The sequence below is a fragment of the Protopterus annectens genome, chromosome 7.part0 (genome assembly GCF_019279795.1).
Source record: "Protopterus annectens isolate FY-2018-M chromosome 7.part0, PAN1.0, whole genome shotgun sequence".
NCBI classification, from domain to species: Eukaryota; Metazoa; Chordata; order Ceratodontiformes; family Protopteridae; genus Protopterus; species Protopterus annectens.
Window position 1 is genome coordinate 1,125,768,333 of NC_056739.1, and position 21,638 is coordinate 1,125,789,970.

At 38.1% G+C, this 21,638-nt stretch overlaps 1 protein-coding gene across 1 annotated transcript in view; it reads left to right on the top strand.

Moving 5' to 3' along the window:
- LOC122806900 (endoplasmic reticulum aminopeptidase 1-like) overlaps positions 1-21,638 on the top strand; it is a 447,374-nt gene that overhangs the window by 367,991 nt on the left and 57,745 nt on the right. The window contains exon 17 of the mRNA XM_044077704.1: positions 5,666-5,747. Within this exon, the coding sequence (XP_043933639.1) occupies positions 5,666-5,747 (82 nt within the window). The remainder of the gene's footprint in view (positions 1-5,665; positions 5,748-21,638) is intronic.

The window sequence follows — 21,638 nt, forward strand, 5'->3', positions numbered from 1 at the left end:
CTTGAACCAGGTCTCTTTTACTGCACAAATGTCGATGTTCTCCATTTTAAGGAGTGCTTCGAGCAAGTGCGTCTTGAGATTTAGACTTCTAGCATTGAGTAGCATAACCCTCAGATTGCATTTGCTTGTAGCTGTTATGGTGGTAGCTTTGTCATCAGGACATTGCCTAAAAAAAGCACTGTAGGGGTGGCAAGAGCCTTGACCAGTATCCAGAATCCCAGGGGTGACAGATGCAGGCCATCTCTGGCAAAGCATCCAAAGACATTCCATTCCAAAGACATTCAACAGACATGATTCAGCAATAGCTGTTGTGTAAAAAGTATTTCCAAGAAGTATCTGTTTTAATTTGCAGAGGTTTGTGGTATTTCAATTAAAACTTTCACTTTTCCAGTGACGGAAAAGTGTACCACATTGGTATTACTCCTGCCTGCTCATGGCTGTGTTAACAAGGTTCCTGTGAGTACAGTGTATCTTTAGCCATAGGGGATGCAATGGGCTTATCTGACCTTCAAACAAGGGGATGTCATAATTTAATCATGGTGGCTTGTGAGAGTTTGCAGGCCCAAGATAAGGTTGGAAGTAACAGTATGTCCTTTCAGTTACACGTAATGGTGTCTACTGGGAAGGCACTATTTTATTATCTTATGCTAAGGCTGTTAAGAAAAAAACTGCCAAAGCTGCCTAGACAACATTCTAAAGGACTCCATGTTCCAGCACACCTACTCCTTCTACACTCACACATATTGCAAGTCCACACAGATTCCTAAAGAGTCATCAGAAAGGCAGGCCTAAGCTCATAAGGTTTCCATCATAGGTGACTATTGTTAGGCATACAGACCCCACACTCAGTAGGTTGGACAAGAACAGGCTGGCTGTAAGCTGCTTGTCAAGTGACAGGATCCATGTTGAACTTATGGCTGAATTCACTATATATATATGTGTTAGAGGCAGGAAAGATACTGGTGTTGAGTAGTGTCTTGCTTTCTCAAAAAATGATGCTTAGCTACCAAGGCAAGATAATTGGCTTTAGCAATTAGCTAAGTAGTTCATGTCATTCAATGAAATCCAGCAGCCTGGGATGAGAGGGTAGATGAGACTAACTGTTTTACCAGGGATGGCTTACTGCTCACATACCAAAGCTTCTACATACTACCTAAAGCATTTGCTGTTCTTATAATGCCTTGTTTTGGCAGAACTTTCCTACTAGACATTCCTATGTAACAAACACAAGCATGAATTCAAGCCACATCATGGGAGCACTACTCTATCCTAAGACTCTAAATATAAAGGGGCCAGAACTTGAGGCCTATCACACCCTTAGACCCTTAGAAAACTGCAAATGAGTATCCATATTTGTCAGAAACAGCCATCACCTCATGTCAAAATAGCCAAGACCCTAACTTTGCAATCCAGATCACCCTTAACAAATACAAATATTACTCCATTACTGGCTACAGATCCCAATCAATGTCCTCACAAAGATCATGGAATTACCTTTATACCATTGAGGATGTTAAATATAAAACTGTATTCCTTCTTGTTAGGGATGTCAATTACCCAAGCATTGACTGGCATGCTTATACCTCTCAACTATATATGCTCAGTGTTTCTTAGATTTTGTTAACACCAATACCCTGGAAAACATTGCAAAACTACCGACTATACCTCTCAATCTCTTAGTGCAAGAAATCTGGACAAAGCCTAAAATAATATGGGGTGGGAACAAAGGCCCAAAAATAAGAAAATATTTTAATAATTGCTCTTATAACTTAGAAAGTTGACAGAGTAACAGGATCTGTGTTATCATGCATTTTTTCTGAAGGCTATGAAGTCTGAAACTCTAATGTATGTCATTATTTAGTGACTTCAATCCTCAGTGATTTGCCAGAAAATGACAAATTTTATGAGGAACACAGCAAAACTATGATTTAAACGTCTGGATATTCAATGAAAATCCAGGCAGTTGAGAGGTATGCTACGCATTATCAACTACCCATTAACAGGTTCCTTGGCTTGGTTCTTAACAAACTAGCTCCCACCTCTACCCCACTCTGCACCTCTTCATCAATGACTGCATATCAATCATCTTTTCTGTCAGGCCTAGTGGTACTACCCTACTATCAAATGAGATTGTCTTTAGAAAATTCTCTAGAACAAACTTACTTCAGACTGTAAAAGCTCAGGATCTGTAGGTAGCTTATCTGGCACTCTGGGCAGTTGTCCGACCTGGTGTCACCCCTTAGCTCTGAGCTGTTTACCCAAAATGTGTTTACCTTGAACGAAGACCAAAAACAAAAAGAAACAAGTACAAATTACTATGTTTCAGCTGTGACTGCAAACAATGCTGATAACTGCACTTCCACCCCTGACAGTTTGAGAAGCTAAAAACAAAAAACAAACATAAACAAAAAAATTGCTGCTACTCCGCGACTGTAGCAAGCTGCTTGCAACAAATATAACACACACACACACACACACACACACACACACACACACACACACACACACACACACACACACACACACACACAAATATACACAGCAAAACAGTCACTTTCTTGACTGAATATACCTGAGATCAAATGAATGAAAATGAAAAAAAATTCATACAGAACAAGGGATTACACCCCCTCAAAGCATCTCAACTATCCTTGATTTAAGAGGCCAATGTGGAACACACACCCTAGCAATCTGTGACAAACAGTCAAACTGCAGAACACCCTTTTTTCGCACTGCGTGAAAACACACCATTTCCATGAGGACTGGTTGAAGTAGGCTTTTTGCCAGAAGTATTAAGTTAGCAAATACTGTACATTTGCTAAGATTTAATAGACACGTCAGTAAATAAAGTCAGCAGAAACCATTGATAAAATGCAATATACTCAGTAGAAAATCATTACACAACAATATACAAGGGCAACTATTAAAAATTTTTCTTTAGCACCTGCTTTTCCAACCCCTCCATATCTTCTCCCAAATAAAAACAGTTAACTCATCCAAAAAGGGACATCAGAGCAGACATGTTTAAAATATTGCTACCATTACTTGGAGACATTGGTAGAATAAGTGAATGTGAAATAATATAAACTTTCTGAAATAAAAGCAGTCCATAATTATTTATTAAATGTAATGCACCACCTTTTCGCCAAATGTGATCAGCCTAGCTCTCAAAGAATCTGGGACAAATCCAGAAGTAATCAGGGGACACTTAAAATTATTATTATCTTGAAACATTGACAAAATAGAGAATGTGAACAGAGAATTGCTCTTATAAACTTAGCAAGTTGCTTGAATAACATAATTTGTTAGCATGCATTTCCTGAAGGATATGAAGTCTGAAACTCAAATCTATGTCAGAATTTTAATACTCACTGATTTGCCAGAAAACCACAAATTTTATGAGCAACAGACAAAAAGGCAAGAATCTATCTATTATGCAAAAAATCTGGAACTCTACTCCTATGTGAGACAATGTTTAATCACTCCTACACTCTGAACATTCAGTCACTTACCTCTGACCAATAAGGAAACAAAGCATCTGCAGCTCCATAAATTCAGTAGTTCACAACCCCCAAATGCAATCAGGAAGAAGGCAGAAGTATAGCTCCCAGCAACAGCAGCACCACCACGACCATCCCGATTCCCAAATCAAGTGAAACAAATAGCAGCCCTTTTGAAAGCTCTTTCCATCAAGTTAGTGACCTGGTGTACAGTCACTGTACCTGATGAAATGCACTCCCACAGCAACTCCTGTTCAACCGGTGCCTCCCTGTCCCGTCTCTGTACCCCATCCCTCTTACCCACAATCATAACAAATGAACCCTACGAACATTCAAACAGTGCAGTAACTACCAATCAGGATAGCTTGCAATCAGATAAAGACAGCCATAACTCTCAATGTGTTATTCTTTTTGGGCCCTACAATATCCTTTTTGAAAGTATTACAGTGGGGCGAAAACTAGTAGTGGCATGCGATTGGCCACATTTTGTGCCTCCTGATTTGCTCCCTTTGCAACAGGAACAGAAACTTGATTGGGTTGTATACCGTGATGCTGACTGGCTTTAATTGAGCTATACAAGCCAGTCAAAAATAGCAAAGGGGAGCCATTACTGTTCAATGCAGAACTGCGTAATAGTGGGTTAAATTAATCACAAATGCTGAGCATTCCACACAATCCAGAGCACGTGGCTGCTCAGGTACACACACACACACACACACACACACACACACACACACACACACACACACACACACACACGCACACACGCACACACGCACACACGCACACACACACACAGATGCAGACACAGATGCTTAAAAAATTGCATTCCTTTTTGTTTATTTTTCATTTCTATAAATGCAGTGAGAAGAAAGTAAAACTACAAGTTATTGCAACTTCTGCCACAGTTCTGATAGCTGACTTTTTATTTTTTTTTATTTACTTAGTTTATGTTCACTTAGCAAAGCCACATTTAATGAGCATAACAAAAAAATGGCCATTTTTGGGAGGCCTTGCTTCACATTAGCTTCATTTTCTGCCATGATGTGGTGGACCTGTTTTTTATCTGGCAATATCTGTACATGAATACCTCTTGATAAACATCCATTATTCAATAAGGTATTGATATAGGATTTGCCCATATCTTCTAAGATATGTTAAACCTTAATATATTCTGTGGCTTTTATATTCAGTCTCTGCATTACATGCCTATCAAAGTTTTTTTCTTAGAAATAGGAAACCTTATTCCTACTCATTTTAGAAATGTATTTCCTGCATTTGACTGTCTTAAAATGAATATATATAACTGGAGTTTTTATTTATTTTTTTCAGTCCATTTGTTTTACTGAACCACAACACTGTCTTTAGTAAACTGTGCTGCATTAAATCAAGCTTACTATCCTGCTTAGAAACTACATTTTGGAAGCCAGATTGCTTTTATGGTCTCACACCCTGGAATTCAATATTAACTTAAGTAACAGACTGATTTCACTTCTCTGCTTTTAGTATGCAACTTGTGAATCATAATTCCCCTTTTGGTCCACTATTGCTTCACTACTAGATACATCTCTCTATTTTTAGAGTCACTTAACACCTGTCTTGTTAACTAGCTTCTTCAACAGCCTTAGTATTAAGCCTGACTAGTAAAGTTGGGTCAACTGCTATTATTTTTTTTTTTAATTTTTGATATATACTCGAAATTTTATTTCAGTGATCATACCTGCTGAGCATACTTTTCAACTTCTTAGCGCAAGAAATCTGGACAAAGCCTAAAATAATGGTCGGACGAAGGCCCACTAATAAGGATAGATTTTAAATATTGCTTTTATAAACTTAGTAAGTTGAAAGAATAACAGAATTTGTGTTTGCATGCATTTTGGAAAGGTATTCAGCGTGACCTTATATTGCACATTCTTTTTTTTCAGCAGAGTGATTGAAAACCATCCTTAAGGACCAGCTCACAAAACTGGTTGTCAAATAAAAAAATATGTATCACAGTATAAAATAAGAAAATCATCTTTCTCTCCATTTGCTATGGCTGTTTGATTTTTAAGGATAACAAGTTGAGCGTCATTATAAATTAATTTAAATAAATATAAATTAAGGAAGGCGAAGAAAGTATGCAGGCTAAACTTTTTTAATTCTCATGTCTTTATTTTCTTCAGATTTTCCCTAGGTTCTACATACCTGACACGTGTAGTCCTTACAGTAACATCAAGATTTGCTTCAAGAAAAATGTACAATGAGGTATGTAGTTCTGTTTTAGGTGCTTCAGAATACTTCCTATATGACAAAAATACAGTTTATAAGTTATATAGCAGAGCAGCATTGATTAAATGTGAACATTGTGTACAGTTACAGCACTGTACCTTACATACAGTCTTATCTTGCTGTCAAACAGCCTCACTTGTGAGGAACATTTGCTTTCTGATGCCCATATAGTATTCATCCACTTTAGTCATACACTGAACATCACAGAACTGTTGTAGCAGATTCACCTAGGGAAAATATTCCATGTGTATTCAGGGATCTGTGGAGGTTGTCACTTGGAATTATGCTTAGCATATTGCAAATCAGAAAAAAAGAAGCAATTTATCAGTATGCATGTATTATAGTGATATGCTGAGACAGCCGATGTAGACACTAGCGCTAATGTGCTATATTGATGGACACCTTTACCACTATAATGAAATCCTTAGAAGAAGCTGTATATGGGGAAAGCTTTGCTGCTGCATTTATTCAGGTCTAACTCCTGATCTAATGATCCAAACTGAACTTGAGCACATAAACTCAAGTATCAGCTGACACATTCTCCTGTATCACTGGTTAGTAAACTATTAAAAAACTCAATAATGGTTTCAAGGGGAAAGCAAAACATTACATGTTGGTCTGCTTCCCTTGTCCGTACCTTACTGATATCATGGAGTCTTTTCTCAAACTACCTTGTTCTGAAGACTTGCTTAACTCAGAAGGTCACAGCATTCTCAGTAGAAAATCTGTGTCCTTTATAAGTGCACTGATCAGCGTTATAGATCAGGATAGGATGCCATGGTAGCATGGGATGCATAGAATGTCACAGTAGCATGGGATGCATGGGATGTCATGGTAGCATGGAATGTTACGGTAGCATGGGATGCATGAAATGTCATGGGTGCATGGGATGACATGGTAGCACGGGATTTCTTGGTACCATGGGATGCATGGGATGTCATGGTAATATAAGATATGGTAGCATAAGATGTCAAAGTAGCATGGGATCTAATGGTAGCATAAGATGCCGTGGTAGTATGGGATGCATGGGATGTCATGGTAGGATGGAATGCATGGGATGTCACGGTTGCATGGGATGTCATGGTCGCATGGGATGTATGAGATGTCATGGTAGCATGGGATGCATGGGATGTCATTGTAATATAAGATGTCATGGTAGTATAAGATGTCAAGTTAGCATGGGATGTAACAGTAGCATAGGATGCCATGGGAGCATGGGATGTCATGGTAGTAGCATGGGATGCATGGGATGTCACTGTAGCACAAAATGTCATGTTAGCATAGGAGCATGGGATGTCCTGGTAGTAGCATGGGATGTATGGGTTGTCATGGTAGTAGCATGGGATGCATGGGATGTCATGGTAGCATAAGATGTCATGTTAGTATGGGAGCATTGGATGTCATGGTAGTAGCATGGGATGTCATGGTAGCATATGATGTCATGGTAGCATGGGATGGTAACACTGTAACTATGAATTCACTGTTGCTGATGCTGGTGCTGCTGGAACTGTCACTACTGACTTTTTTCTTTTCCAACAGCTACAGGCAATACCTGATGCTGTATACCAAAATGACAAAATACTGTAATGTCAGACACTTGGCTGATTAAAGATGTCTGAAAACTTTTCTGCATCACATCACACATGACTCAGTAATACCTTATTATATAGTCTGCACCACATATTAATGTCACATTCTTTGGAGGTGACTTTTACTTGGAAAGGTACTACACATAACCTTGTAGAGATGGGACGCCAGTCTTGGTTCCTGATAAATGTCTTGGACAGAATAATGTGCCTTTTATGTAATTATATTCACCAAATGCACATACAGACCAGAATTGCTGATAGTCTGTCACATGTGGTTGCAACAGGAAATTATTGAGATAAAACCATTCATTGTATATCATGTCAGCACCCAGTACACAAGGCTGGGCATGTCTGGTTGGATCTTCAAATAGTGCAAACTTCAAATTGTGCAAAGATAACAATAAGAAGAAGACTGTTATCCTCATGGACACTACAAGAAAACAAATGCTAGCCGTGTTTGGACAGTGACAAAATAGTGGCATACTGGTAAAAGCCTTGGAGTACTGGGAGTACAGGTTACTGTTGATATCAGTACAGTTATTGACTATTCTGGTCAAGGTAGCTTATTGGCTTGCATCGTCATATTAAGAAGACATAATTGTTGATTTTCAGGCCACTAACTGAAGAGCTACTCAGGTCTGACTCCTAACACAGATGTGGGATGCACTAAATTCCATTATCAAACAGTCACAAAAATAGCATATCTGGAACGGGGTATAAAGTGAGTTCCCCCAATGCTTCACCAGATTTAGATGCTGTGTTGTATGTGTGGGTTTCTGTACCCAACAGGGTTGTCCATATCTCTTTACATATTATTTTGGAAATATTTTTCTTTCATATACGATAGCAGTTAACCCGGTGTACATGCATGATCCAACCCTTAAAGCATTGCTATTTTGGTCCATGGTAGTCACAGTGTAGACTTTTCAATAGGTGCCTTCAAGTGATTTTTGTACAATGGTCTGTTCCAGGGCCACAGGCGAACATCTTCCTGCCTTTTCCAGTGAAGGCCTTGACTGCATACACAGGTAACTCTGTTACTGTGTATTAGTCTGCTTGCTGAGAAAGGGGGGGGGTGTTGGTGTATACATAAACACATATCATACTCATTTCTTCGTTTGGAGTGCTGATTTTTCTCTTAAGTTTTAACCTGTTACACCTTAATGGATTTAGTCTGTTATATTGCACTGCATTATATTTAACTGGGTTCTCTTGTCTTCACTTGATTTACATTACTTCTATAGGTTCATAGGTGTTTACTAGGCTAATGACCACAAGGGCCTTTTTAAGCTTAGCCATGCATCCCTAATCTCTGACAAGTTCTGATACCCTTGATAAGTGTAAGCATGAGCCTAGGAGATGAACCATTTACAGGTTACCTGTGTCCATTAGAGACATAGGTGCCAAACCAGGGATGAATTTCTAGTTTCCCATCCAATTGTCTAAGTTGCACTTGAATTGGGTTAGGGAGAAACTCTGCTTCACATGGATGGGGAGCCTGTTCTACAGATGGGGTAGTCTCTGGGATACATACCTATCTCACCAGCAGGTCATATTTATATCACAGCCAAGGTTTAAGTCTTTAGAATGAGTAATTCTTGTGCTGTTTATTTTGTGGATATGCAGGAGGTCCATCAGAGTGGGGTCTGACAATGTCCTGTATGCCAAGAACAGATCTCCCCTCAAAAGCCTGTAGGAGACAGAATACAGGGATAGGGCCTTGGGACGGTCTGCATAGGATATTTTACTTACACCCTGTGTTCTTTTAGTGAGGAAACTCTGTGGACATTCCAATTGTTGGATATGCCTGGTTAGGTGCATACCAAAGGGGGCATTGTACTCAATGGTAGTTCTGATGAATGTCAAATACAGTGGAACAATGACTTCCTTGGACTTAGATGCCATACCTTTGTTTATAAGTTGTGCAACATAGAATGATTTCCTCACCACTGTAGACACATGATGCTCAAAGACTAGATTACTATCTATGTGTGTCCCTAAGTCCCTGACTACTGGGTCAACTCTAAGCGGTGCGTTATCAATATGATAGTTATTAGGGATGGATGACTTCCCAGAGGATATTATTATGCATTTCTTGGCATTTAGTTTTAGTCCATGGTTCTGACGCCAGTTGTTTGTCTGTGTCATCCCCTCCTGGAGAACATTTGTGTCAGTGTGAGATTCAATGACAGCTCCTAATTTGCAATCATCTGCAAATTTAGTCAGCCAGAGACCAGTGACATTGTCCTTGACTTTTGAGAAGTAAATGCCAAAAAGGTGCGGTCCAAGGACGAATCTCTTAGGGACTCCACTTGTGACTGGCCTCTTTATAGAGGTGGACTCTGCAATTCTAACTTCCTGGGTTCTGTCTGTGAGCCAGTTGGCTATCCACTGGGTCACATACGGGTTTGTACTTAATGTCTTAAGTTTGTCAACAATGCCCAAGTGGGGTATTGTGTCAAATGCCTTGGCCAGGTCAAGGTAGGCAGTGTGAACAATTTTGCCCTCATCCATTGCTTTGATGACCTTCTCAAAGAAGTCCACCAGGTTGTGTAGGCATAATATGCCCTTGATGAAACCAAACTGGGTTGGTTCCAGTGTCTGGAGGTTTACTATTTCTCTACTGATCATCTCCATTGATGATTCTTTTCATGGCTGTACATATAAGACTAGTGAGATTTAGGGTTCTGTAGTTTCCAGGGTCTGTAGATGGCCCACCTTTTTGCAGAGGGATGACTGTTGTCTTTCACCATTCATGAGGCACGAAGCCTGTTTGGAGGCTACAGATAAATAATAATTCCAGAGGGCCTGATAGGTCATGTTTCATGTTATTAGAAGGCATCCTGGGATATTGTCTGGGCCCACTGATACAGTGTTCTTGATCTTAGAGGGAGCATTAAGAAACTGTTCCCTAGTGATAGCAGGGGGAGTTATATTTGATGATATTTCTTGAGGGAAAGTTGAGGAGGAGAGAGGGATAAAGTTGGAGCTGAATTTATCAGCCAGGAGGTTTGCTATATCTTCTGGCTCAGTATAAATGGCATCATTTACAATGAGCTCCACGCACAATTGTGTATTGCCTTTGAGGTTGCGGACAAAGCTAAATAATGCTTTGTGGTTGTTTATGGCCTGGGAGGCCAAATTTACCTCAAATTTGTTTTTGGTAGACTTTATTTGTCCTCCAAGTTGTTAGTTTAGTTTGATGAGAGTGTGTTTATCCTGCTGGGTGCTGCACCTCCTAATTGTTGCCATCATTTTCTTCCTCCTGTTATACAGCTTATTGATTTTGTGATTTCAACAGGGTGGCTTGTTTTTTGAGTTAGTTCTGTGCTTTTTCCTGGTGGGTACAGCTACCTCTATGCAGCTATTACCATGCTTTTACAGGGTTTCTGTGAACAGTTCTGCATAGGATTATATTGCTTGTCACTGCAAACTAGTTGTCCTGGCTGCAACTAGGTATTGGAGAAATTTCAATTGTGCTTTTACAGGAAAAATGTTACTCAAGGTGTCTAAGGCTGTACAGAATTCTGCCAAACACTTGAGAGGAAACTAATATGTAGACCCTGAAAATTTAAGGATGAAGTATTCAGGCAGATATTCTGAAGTTAGAAACAAATCAAGCAGTACTTACCGAAAACAAAGAATTAGTTTGTCCAGAATGATGAAAATAGGGAGTTGCATCAATGGCTACTGCCTGGCTACTACTGATGTTGGTCTCACCACAGCTTCACTCTATTGGGGTACAATACTCCATTGCTTATTCTCTCACCAGAAGCAAAATGTTGATATCAATCCCAAAAAGAGAAGCAGGCCACAGCCTTGGTGATCCACAATCTTGTCCCAGATGATGCAAGAGTCTGTAGCCTTGTAGCCTTTTTCTGGTAGATACCTAAATAGCAACCAGATCAATCAGGAATATTAAGCACAGACACTCACTTCTCCAACCAGAAACAGTCAGGAATCAATGCACTCTGTTCCTTGTCTCACCAGGACCAGAATACAAGCACAGATTCCAAGCTGTCACCTATAAAGCAGTTATTAGGCTTTCTGGTGATCCTGAAAATGAATATGAAAATAGAATATGTAAGTAACACGCACACACACACATATATATATATATATATATATATATATATATATATATATATATATATACACACATACAACTATTATATAATATTATAACTCAGAAATGCAATTAGCCTGCATAAGTGCACCATGGGAAGCAAAATATACATACAGCTATTGCATGGAGTTGCATTTCAGCACCCCCTGATCCTGTACAAGTGCATCATAAGACAGCAGTACACACTCACTCACCAAAGACCGGCTCTAGACCAGCATACCATGGTGGTGTATAAGTTGTTGGCATGTGATGGCAAGTACTAATAACATTTTTATGTGCCTAGGCTTGGAGAAGTCAGAAGCATCATAATATGTCAATAAGGATGATGCCTCTTATAAAATATAAAATCCCTTTTAATTTGTTTTCAAAAACCTAACTTCCTTTCAGTGTGCATGTGGAAGAAAAAGGGCAGCACTGTTTCAAGTCACATGTACTCTTATAATTTAAAAGTGGTGCTACAATTAAATGTTGTGTCTAGTTTGCTGTGCGCAAGTGCCTTTACCTTCTGAAATGGTTTTACTGTGTGCAGTTACTTCAGCTGATAGTTTTGAGTCTTCGCTATTATACATTCAACATATATGCATTACAACATATATGCATTACATTTCAACTAAAATGCAATTGGCTAAAGTCTTGACTTGTCTAACTTTTACCAGTTCTTTAGCTATGTTCTACACACAATTAGATTCCTGAAAATTTTATGTTAAAGTTACTAACAGGAACAATGATCAGATTAAGCAATTTGCAGGACTACATAACAATATTTGCTCATTTTTTTATTCTTTGTTGACAGGGTGAGTCTGTCTAGGCTAGTAGCCTCTTTTCTGGGAAAATTTTAAACTACTAGGTGAAATTTGGCCAGGGCAATAGGAAATTTCCTGCTACTCTTTTCAATAAGTGCCATGGGATCTTTTATATCCTACTGAGATGCCACCAACTCAAGCAGATGATATCTTGATTTAATGTCTCTTTACTGTATTTATTTATTCAGTTGTTAACCAGGTGAATGAGGTTATACAAAGGGCCATTTCATAACCCAGGCTAGTGACACATATCTATCTACAGAAAATTACAGTGCAAATATATATAACAACAACTTAAGTGAAGAGCTACATAGAGGAATTCAGCATTATAAAGCAGATATGCATATTTAAATAAATTCAAAAATAAAAATGTTGTTACAGGATTCTATTATTCTGTCTGTCTTTCTTTACTTTTTTATTTCAGTTATGATGGAACTGTTCCTTCAGACCTCCAGTGACAATGGATTTGTCCCAGATGGAATTTCTGTGTTAAGAAATAATGACAACTAATAAACATGCAGAAGAAATACACTAGAAGGTTATTTGTAAAGAGTATCTGTTAACATCAAAACAAGTGTGTCACAGGTCAAGTATTGGCAAGGGTAGTAGTATTCAGAAACCATGGAGTTTGTTGTTAGGTAGGATAATTTCAGTTTGTCCTATATCTATAGGTGTAAGGTAACTTAAAGCATTAGATCATGATGATAATTTGAATGTAATACTACAGAATGAGTCAAATTGCTGGGGTGATTAGAATATGTTATGGACATTTCAGTTTAAAAATTAGTCGGTTCATTACTCCATGCAAAACTGAGTCTATAACTACACGGAAAGTATCACCTAGTCCTTTCTTGTCTCTGCTAACATGGCTAGTCTGCAAAGGTGGTACTGATATCCATTTTCTTCTCCTTTTTACTGCCAAACTGTTTACCATCAGTCTTTCACTTTCTTAGTATCCATTCTATTCTCTTTCTTCTTTACCACCACCACCTTCCCTCCCTCAGAGCTTATTTTCCACTTGCTAGGCTGCTTCCACTTAGTACATTAGTGTTACAGAATGTGTGCGCTCTATTTCAAAACATGACATGCTCTTTAACATGTGTGCTTATTATCTAAACAAATAATTAAAAAATCAGTAACTTCCTGCAAACCAGTTGTTATTATACTAATTTCTTTGTACCATGTCCTACTACTACACAGAAGAGTTTTTTTTCAGTACATACTTATATTTATATATTGTAACATCAATAGTCAAATAGTATGACTTTTGTTCACTAATACCAAGATTACAGTATTTTTTAGTTTTAGTACTGCTGCATACATGTCAACCTCTCAGCTCAAAAAAACTGGACAAAGCCAAAATGAACAGGGGGACAAAAAGGCCCAAAAAATATGGACAGATTTTATATATTGCTTTTATAAACTCACAAAGTTGCTAGAATAACAGGTTTTGCATCTATATCTATTTTCTGCCAGCTATAACAGGTGAAACTCAAATATCTGTCATTATTTAGTGACGTCAATCCGCAATGATTTGCTAGAAAACCATTAATTTTATGAGGTAAGGACCAAAAATATGAGGCAAAATTCTGAACATTCTGTGAAAATCTGGACAATTGAGAGATATGTATTGCTGTAAGTTTTCTCCTGTTGCCTCCTCTGAAAACAATCATAAAAAAACAAAACAAAAATTGGTACTATTAATCATTCCCTTACATTTCAAAAATTTAGTGAAACAGGGTTTTCCAATGATGTCATGCACTGGGTCAAAAATTATTTCTACAATCATAGTTTCACTTCCATTTGATCAGATAACTCCTACATCTCTGTCTCATCTAACAGGGCCCTTCTCTAGGACCCTTCTTTTTTTTCACTATTCCTATATGACCTTCACTGAGATCTCCCAAATTACCAGCTGTCTCCTCTACACTGAAAATGTTGTACACTTTAACAAATAAAGAGCTCCTGCCAACTGCAGTTTGATGTATCGATCAGGAACTACCTTTATAAATGCAACCTTATAGTTGTCATTCATAAAAGTCCTGGAATGCTATTTGGAACACATGAAAACTGAAGCAGGTTCAGAATCCTGTCATTACTGGCCCTACTAGTCTCACTTTCCATTATGACACCAAGCAGAGATGCTTAGGGTTCCTTTTTGATCACTACCTTTCCTTTCATAGGCATTTTGAAACTTAGATCTATAGTGTTCCTAAAGGATTTCTCACCTTCTTACTGATGAAGCCTGACGTGCCATACGCATCAATGTACTTCTCCCCAGGTTTTAATACAGACTTCCCACCATTGCCCCAAGGTCTTCTACAATACCACTACAATGAGTTATAGGTGACAGACCATAAAGTGGCATCATTTTGAATTTATGCACTATCACAAACAGGTCTAAGAAGGAAGATCCAGAACTGATCTCCAAGCATTTTCATTCTTTGGCACTAAAGACTTCTTTGAACAAAAATCCTTCCCAGCTTGGGAAGGAGGAACTGGTTCTACCACTCCTTGGAACAGCATGTAATGAAGAAAATGTGGAAATAAGAGAAACTGGTCTGGTGGATGAGGAATAACCTCTCAGCAAGGAGAAATATCCTCTCACTACCACGTATAACCTTGATGAATAATCTTCAGAACCTGTTTGTTTGAAACTACCCATTGTCAAAGAGAAAAAAAAATAGAGATTCAGATTTTTAAGAAGGGAAAAAGGACTGCCAGAATGGGGTGGGGGAATAAAGTCCCTTATAGTCAAACTGATTAGTTGGACTGTTCTTGGTTTTGGGAGTTCCTGAATTCTTTTTTGGAACACCTTTATCATAACAAACTTGGATAAATGGTTAGAGAATCCCTCTGAATATTAGAAAAAGGAGGTCAGAAAAATCTTAGAGATTTCCTAATTGAACTAACCCCTTTCATCACACTTTTTGATCAGTTCTGCAGCAATGAAACCAACAAGTGAATTTCTATCCAAAGAACATAAAATCTCATTATTCACATTCTCCTAAGAGATTTTGAGAATGTAGCCAGCAAAAATCATCAAAATAGTACCAGCTGCCATAGTCCTGGAAGAATTATCAGCTGAGTCACACACACACACACACACACACACACTGTAAACAGATCAGTGACTAGTACAATAGAAGGAACTAAATAATTTAAATCAGATGTTTCCTCACAAGAAGAAACTGCAGACCAAACACTTCTTCATACTTTCACAATTAGCATAAACACTAACATGCAAGTCTGACAATTTAAAAGTCTAAAAATCAAAGTTGTAGAAGTGTGCACTATTTTCTGTACCTATCAATAACATTCCCATCCTTATTAGAAAGAGAAAGACAGGAAATAACTAAAGCTATAGCTGATGGGTAGTGTGAAGATTGGGTGAAGATAGATGAAGGCTGCTAGCCTAGCCAGACAGAATTTTGGAGACAATTCTGTCATCTGTAAATATTAATGTAAACCACAGGCTTGTTGTCTTAAATGGTGAAAATAGTGTTACATGTGGAAATGGAAAAAATGTAACAACAGTGCACTCTACTGACCAAGTAAAGCATGTTGTGACCCTTTGATGTAAACACAGCTCTGGCCAGTCTAGATGAAGGAATTCTAGCTATTGTTTTAAGGCCAGAGTTAATGGCCACAGTTTGCATGCATAAATGTCCTTAATGGCTTTGCTTCCTGACCTGGTGTGAGCTTACTAAAGAATGTAGCTTGTTAGCCTGGGAACCCCAGGAAAGTGTGAAGAATGATGTAATGTGACTCAGGACTGTAATATCAATTTAAACAGAGAGAATCAGAGAGCATTAAGCATTTTTGTTTTGTCCATCCAACTCATCAGCACTGTCTTGCTCTATATGTAAGTTTTTCTGAGACTTGTGTTTTCTCTTAGAAATAGTTAGAAGCTAGAAAGATTAGACTAAGTGTTTTTCTGTGATGTCAGAACTGTACTAATGAATTATTTTAAGTATTTGTCTGTGATCTCTGAACTCTTGACTAGCACTGCGTAGTAAAAAGTATTGTCTTGTGTGTTGACTATTGGTTATCAAATATTTTTAAAACCCTTTCATCTGTGGCTGTTTTTGTAGAGATAATTTAAGCTCTTTAGAGTACTCGCATGCCTTTGGTAAAATTGTACACAACCACTTTAATAGCTTTAGTCCTGGGCTATACTACCAATTGGATAATAATATTGCACAGTAATAATTGGACACCCTTTTAAGGGCCTTTGAGTAGATGATAAATATTAGTGGGTGGTGGCAGCTGGTATTACCGTATAGTCTGGGAAAAAGGGGCACAGCTGGAAAACCTGTGCCAGCCTTCCCCAGGATTATCTGTGTGGTTGTATAAACTCTTCTCAAAGTGTGTGTGTGTGTGTGTGTGTGTGTGTGTGTGTGTGTGTGTGTGTGTGTGTGTGTGTGTGTGTGTGTGTGTGTGTGTGTGTGTGTGTGTGTGTGTGTGTGTGTGTGTGTGTGTGTGTGTGTGTGTGTGTGTGTGTGTGTGTGTGTGTGTGTGTGTGTGTGTGTGTGTGTGTGTGTGTGTGTGTGTGTGTGTGTGTGTGAGCTACTTAGGCAAGGACATGAAGCACTGGTTGGACAGAGAGGGTGCTGGAGGTTTTAGTTTAAACCACTATGCTGAGATCTGGACCCTATAGCTGTGCCAGTGGGGAGTCTTATAGGGGACCTGGAGAGCAAGGGAGCCACCAGCCCTGGACTGACTGTGATCTGTGTATGCTCTTAAGGGAAATTGCACTTTACTGTGTGTATTTGTTATCCTTTTCTCCTATATGAGACATCCCTCACTGGTGTTAGTGGTGAGGATTGAGGCACCTTGATTTCTGGGCCAGGGCACGGGCATCACATATTAATTGGTGGCAGTGGTGAGATATCCACACCACATATTAATTGGTTGACAAATACTAATTGGCTTGCAGTGGTGTGGGTAGAGTGAATTCCTGTAGCTTGTGTACAGTGAGCTTTGAAGGTGCTTTGTACTCTAACTCAGCCATACAGTGAATACTCAGAGTTCAGATCACAATTGTTTTATTTCTTTTGTTAGCTTAGCTAGTCAGGGTGAGCAGGCAGCATGTCAGCAGAGGAGTATGGAAATCTGACAAGGAGCCAGCTGGTGGAGATGTGTCAGGGTAGGGGACTGGTGCATGGAAACTTGACTAAGGCAGACCTGATTGCAGCCTTGGTTACAGCTGCATCAGAAAACAGCAACTAGGAGGACAATCAGACTGGCAGTGAAGATATAATACCCTCGGAGAATGGACAGCTCAACCTTTCTGCAGACGACTTAAAAATCCATCTGGAGCTAAAGAGATTTTAGTTGGAGGCCAGGCATTTGGAGATAGAAGTCAAAGAAAAGGAGCAGCAGAGGAGGCATGAGAGGGAAATGCTGATTCTTCACCAGAGTCATAGCAGTAATGGGGAAGGGAGTAACTGGACCCCAGAAGTACAAAAGGTCAGTAACTTTCTTCCGCAGTTTAAAGAGGGGGATAATTTTGATAGTTTCATTCATATGTTTGAGAGGGTATGCAAACAGTATCGTGTTGTCCAAAGGCTCTGGGTACAGTTCCTGACTCCCTTACTCCATGGTAAAGCTGTAACTGTTTTGTCAAAAATGTCTGATGTTGCATGTTTTAATTATATTGCTGTTATCCAAACAAAAAAAACAGCTGTGAGGCAGTTAACCAGTTCTCAGTCACAAAATCAAATCCAAAAAGAAAAAGAAAACTGTAAACACTAAAACAACAGATGTTTAATCCAAGTTCAAGTTTGCAAGTAAACACTTTCACCTTCAAGGCTTCTTCAGGTGAAATAAATACTATCAATTAAACAATATAACTTAAATACATTTTAAAAAGTCACATGACTCTAATTACACCTTCTGATGCAGCATATTTAAATAAGACCAGGTGGTACAAACGCTATCATTCTTAAAATCCATCTCATCTCTTCGTTTTCAGTTAAACGTTTTATATTCCCACCTCACAATGGTCTATAAATTACTTTTATAATCATAAACTTAAAACTATGTTGATCACCTTTCTCTATAATGTGTTTACTAAGAGCATTTGTAACCTGCAACCAAACCCTGCATCTGGGGGGCCCCAGCCCCTGGGGGGCCCCCACCAACAAAAGTAGTTTATTACCAGCAAAGTTAGTTAAGCATCCAAAAACAAATGTTTTTGCAGCAGTCTTTTATACTTAAACTATGATAACTATAACTCTTATTTATATTACTTTATTTTATTTAAGATATTTCTGTTGGTAGTATTTTGTTTTTGTCATAATGCAGGCAGAAGAATGCCATTAAATATTTTATTACAGACCTAGCTTAGTTAAATTTTAGTTCCTGACTTTTTTGTTTTCTTTAACTAACTACATGCCATTAAATAGTTTTAACTAAGCACATGCCCCAGGGGGGCTGGGGCCCCATCTTTGTCTGTGTGGTCCCCCCAAAAACCACTAAGTGTCTGGGGCCCCACAAAAAAATGAAAATGCATTAATTTGATGATAATGAAAATGCATTAATGGGGGGAACATGTGAAGCTGACCCTGTTAGGATATGAATGATAATGAAAAAGGATATAAGACCCAGAGGATCAGCAGCCCAGAACTACTGGGATTCACCAGTACTTTAGATTTTGAAGAGTTTATGAATCGTTTGAGAAGAGATCTAGAGGGTTCAGGTAGTTTACTTATAGTTACTCAACAAACTTTAGATAACCAAATTCTTTGCTTAAGAAAACTATATCAATATAATTCCCAAAAGAAATATAGTAAAAAATCAGAAAAATAGATAAAATTAAATATTTCATAAATATGTTTAAATAATAATCTAATTCAAATAAAAAATATAATAGAATAAAATCATACATTTAATAAAAAAATGATAGTATAAATTGATTGACTGATTGATCTGATTTTGATAAAACATTTTTGAAATCATTTAGATAAAGTATGAAAAAAAAAACTGAAGAAAAAATGGAAGGAAAATAAAATCAGCTATGGGAACTGAATGCATATGAAATAAATCTAGCATCTTACTGAAATAAATCTTAAACAAACTAAGCTACAATGGGATGCAGTACCAACAGTGAATAAAGTACTTGCTGTTGTTGATGCAATGCTGCACATAACTATGCTTGCTGCTGCTGTACTGTTGTGTGTGTGTGTGTGTGTGTGTGTGTGTGTGTGTGTGTGTGTGTGTGTGTGTGTGTGTGTGTGTGTGTGTGTGTGTGTGTGTGTGCAACCATCACTGAATCTGTGCATGACATGGTCAATACAATGCATCCATGTAAACATTACCTACATCAGTAAAATATTTCAATAACATATACTAGTAATTTAGAAAGAAAGACATACATAACTCAACAGAATATTTTTGCACTTTAGATATCTGTCTTCTTCACTGTCAATGACTCACCAGGGACTCCAATGGGATCTATGGACTCCCTTTATCATCCTTGGCTTTATGGAAATGTTGTTTAACTCTGAAAATTGGCCAATTTTCTGAATACGCTCTGAAACCTGAATGGTGCTCTGATATGCTAATTTAATGGTATGTTAAGATAATACCCCAATCAAAAAAACCCTACCAAAAACACCCTGTGTGTGTCTGCTAAACTGTTGTGTGTTATGGCTGTTGTGTCGGGTTATGAGGATTGGAGTTGGTTTTCATCACAGTCATTACATCTTTGATCATTACATAAGAAGTCATTATAGCTTGTTCATTATAGCTAGTGTTTTTGCTTAGATTTGAGCATTCACAGACAGTGTAGAGAGGTCTCCAAAGAAGGTTAGACAGGTTTGGTGTAGAGAGGTGAGGTGTGAACAGTCTAGTCTATACATTACTGTAAATCATACTCACAAAATCAACAATCATGCACATACACATACTATACATGTGACAGCTATGGTGACATATAATATTATGACAAATAATGAATATATATCTAAAAGGCAATTTAAGGCATCTTCAAAATGCAATTCTAACACCAGAGGGATGCATAGGCAGTGACTTGGAGTTGGCTGTCTTTAGAGGGAGAGGAGTTAGGAGGTATTTCAGCTTTATTTCTTAAGAATTCTTAAATATTCTCATAACTGTCAGCTTGTTAGTTTACTCTAAGCTACAATTTTGTCAGCTTTGAAATTAAGCTTTTAAAGAAAATTAAAAAATGAAGAAAAAAAAATTTTTTTTCATATTTTTTTTTTTTTTAGACTAGAATTAAAATGTTGAGAAAAATAAAAAAAAATGAATAAAATGCATCCCAGACCATCAGGAAACCTGCCCTTCTTGGGCCCTGACTCTAAGTTATTATTTAAATGCTGTCTGTTACTGGATGGTCTTGTTCAGGAAAGGTGTGTTGAAGGATGAAAAGAAACAAGTGAATTTTTTCCTTAATTTTAATTTTTTATTTAATTTCTATTGGATATGTTCAAGCTATAAAATGATGAAAGGTTATAGATAAAGAAAAGAAAATGAGAAAAAAAGAAAAAGCTTGAAAAGCTTAGAGAAAAAAAGAAAAAAAAAGTAATGAAGGTAAAATGGAATGTGGGGGGGAGAAGGGAAAGGAGAGGTGAGTGAGGTGAGGACTGGTGTGTGTGTGTGTGAAATGTGAAAAATAGGTTTCAGTAATCATTTCACTTAAGACCAGAGACTTACATAGACTTGTTGCAATGTATCACTGTTGCAGCCATGCCAGTAACTCTAACTGCCTCCTCTTTGTTAGACAGCTCATAGTGATAGTGTGATACATATAGGCTGTTGTAATGTAAAAGCTTGTAGCTGCAGGTCTGTCTGTGGTGGATACTCCAAAAAGTTTGCAGTAAGAAATAAAGGGTTGCTTAGGGATGATGGCATTGTTAGGATGATACTTATACTGGAGGGCTAGGGGCCCCCCCCTGACATTTGCTGGGGGCCCCCAAAATGCTAACACCGGCCCTGTTTGTAACTACTCTATGTCTTATATCACTGAGATGACAGGCTATACGCTCTTTAAATTTCCTATCATACCCACATAAAAAGCATCACAGATTTCACACCTAGCTAAATATATTAAATTGCTTGTGTTGCAATTCCCATATGCATGTAAAACAAACTCTCTAACTGTCATGGGATGTGTAATGGCTTTCTCTGGGAACATATGCTTGCAGTAAACACAATTCCCACATTTAAATCTACCTTGTTTCACATTTCCTACCTTAAAGAATTCCTTGGGTTGCTCCTTATAACATAACATCTGTTTCAAAGTGTTCTTCCCTTTGTAACTGAAAGCTGGTGGATCCCCTACTATTTTCTTTAATGCCGGGACGTCCCTTAAAATTGACCAATG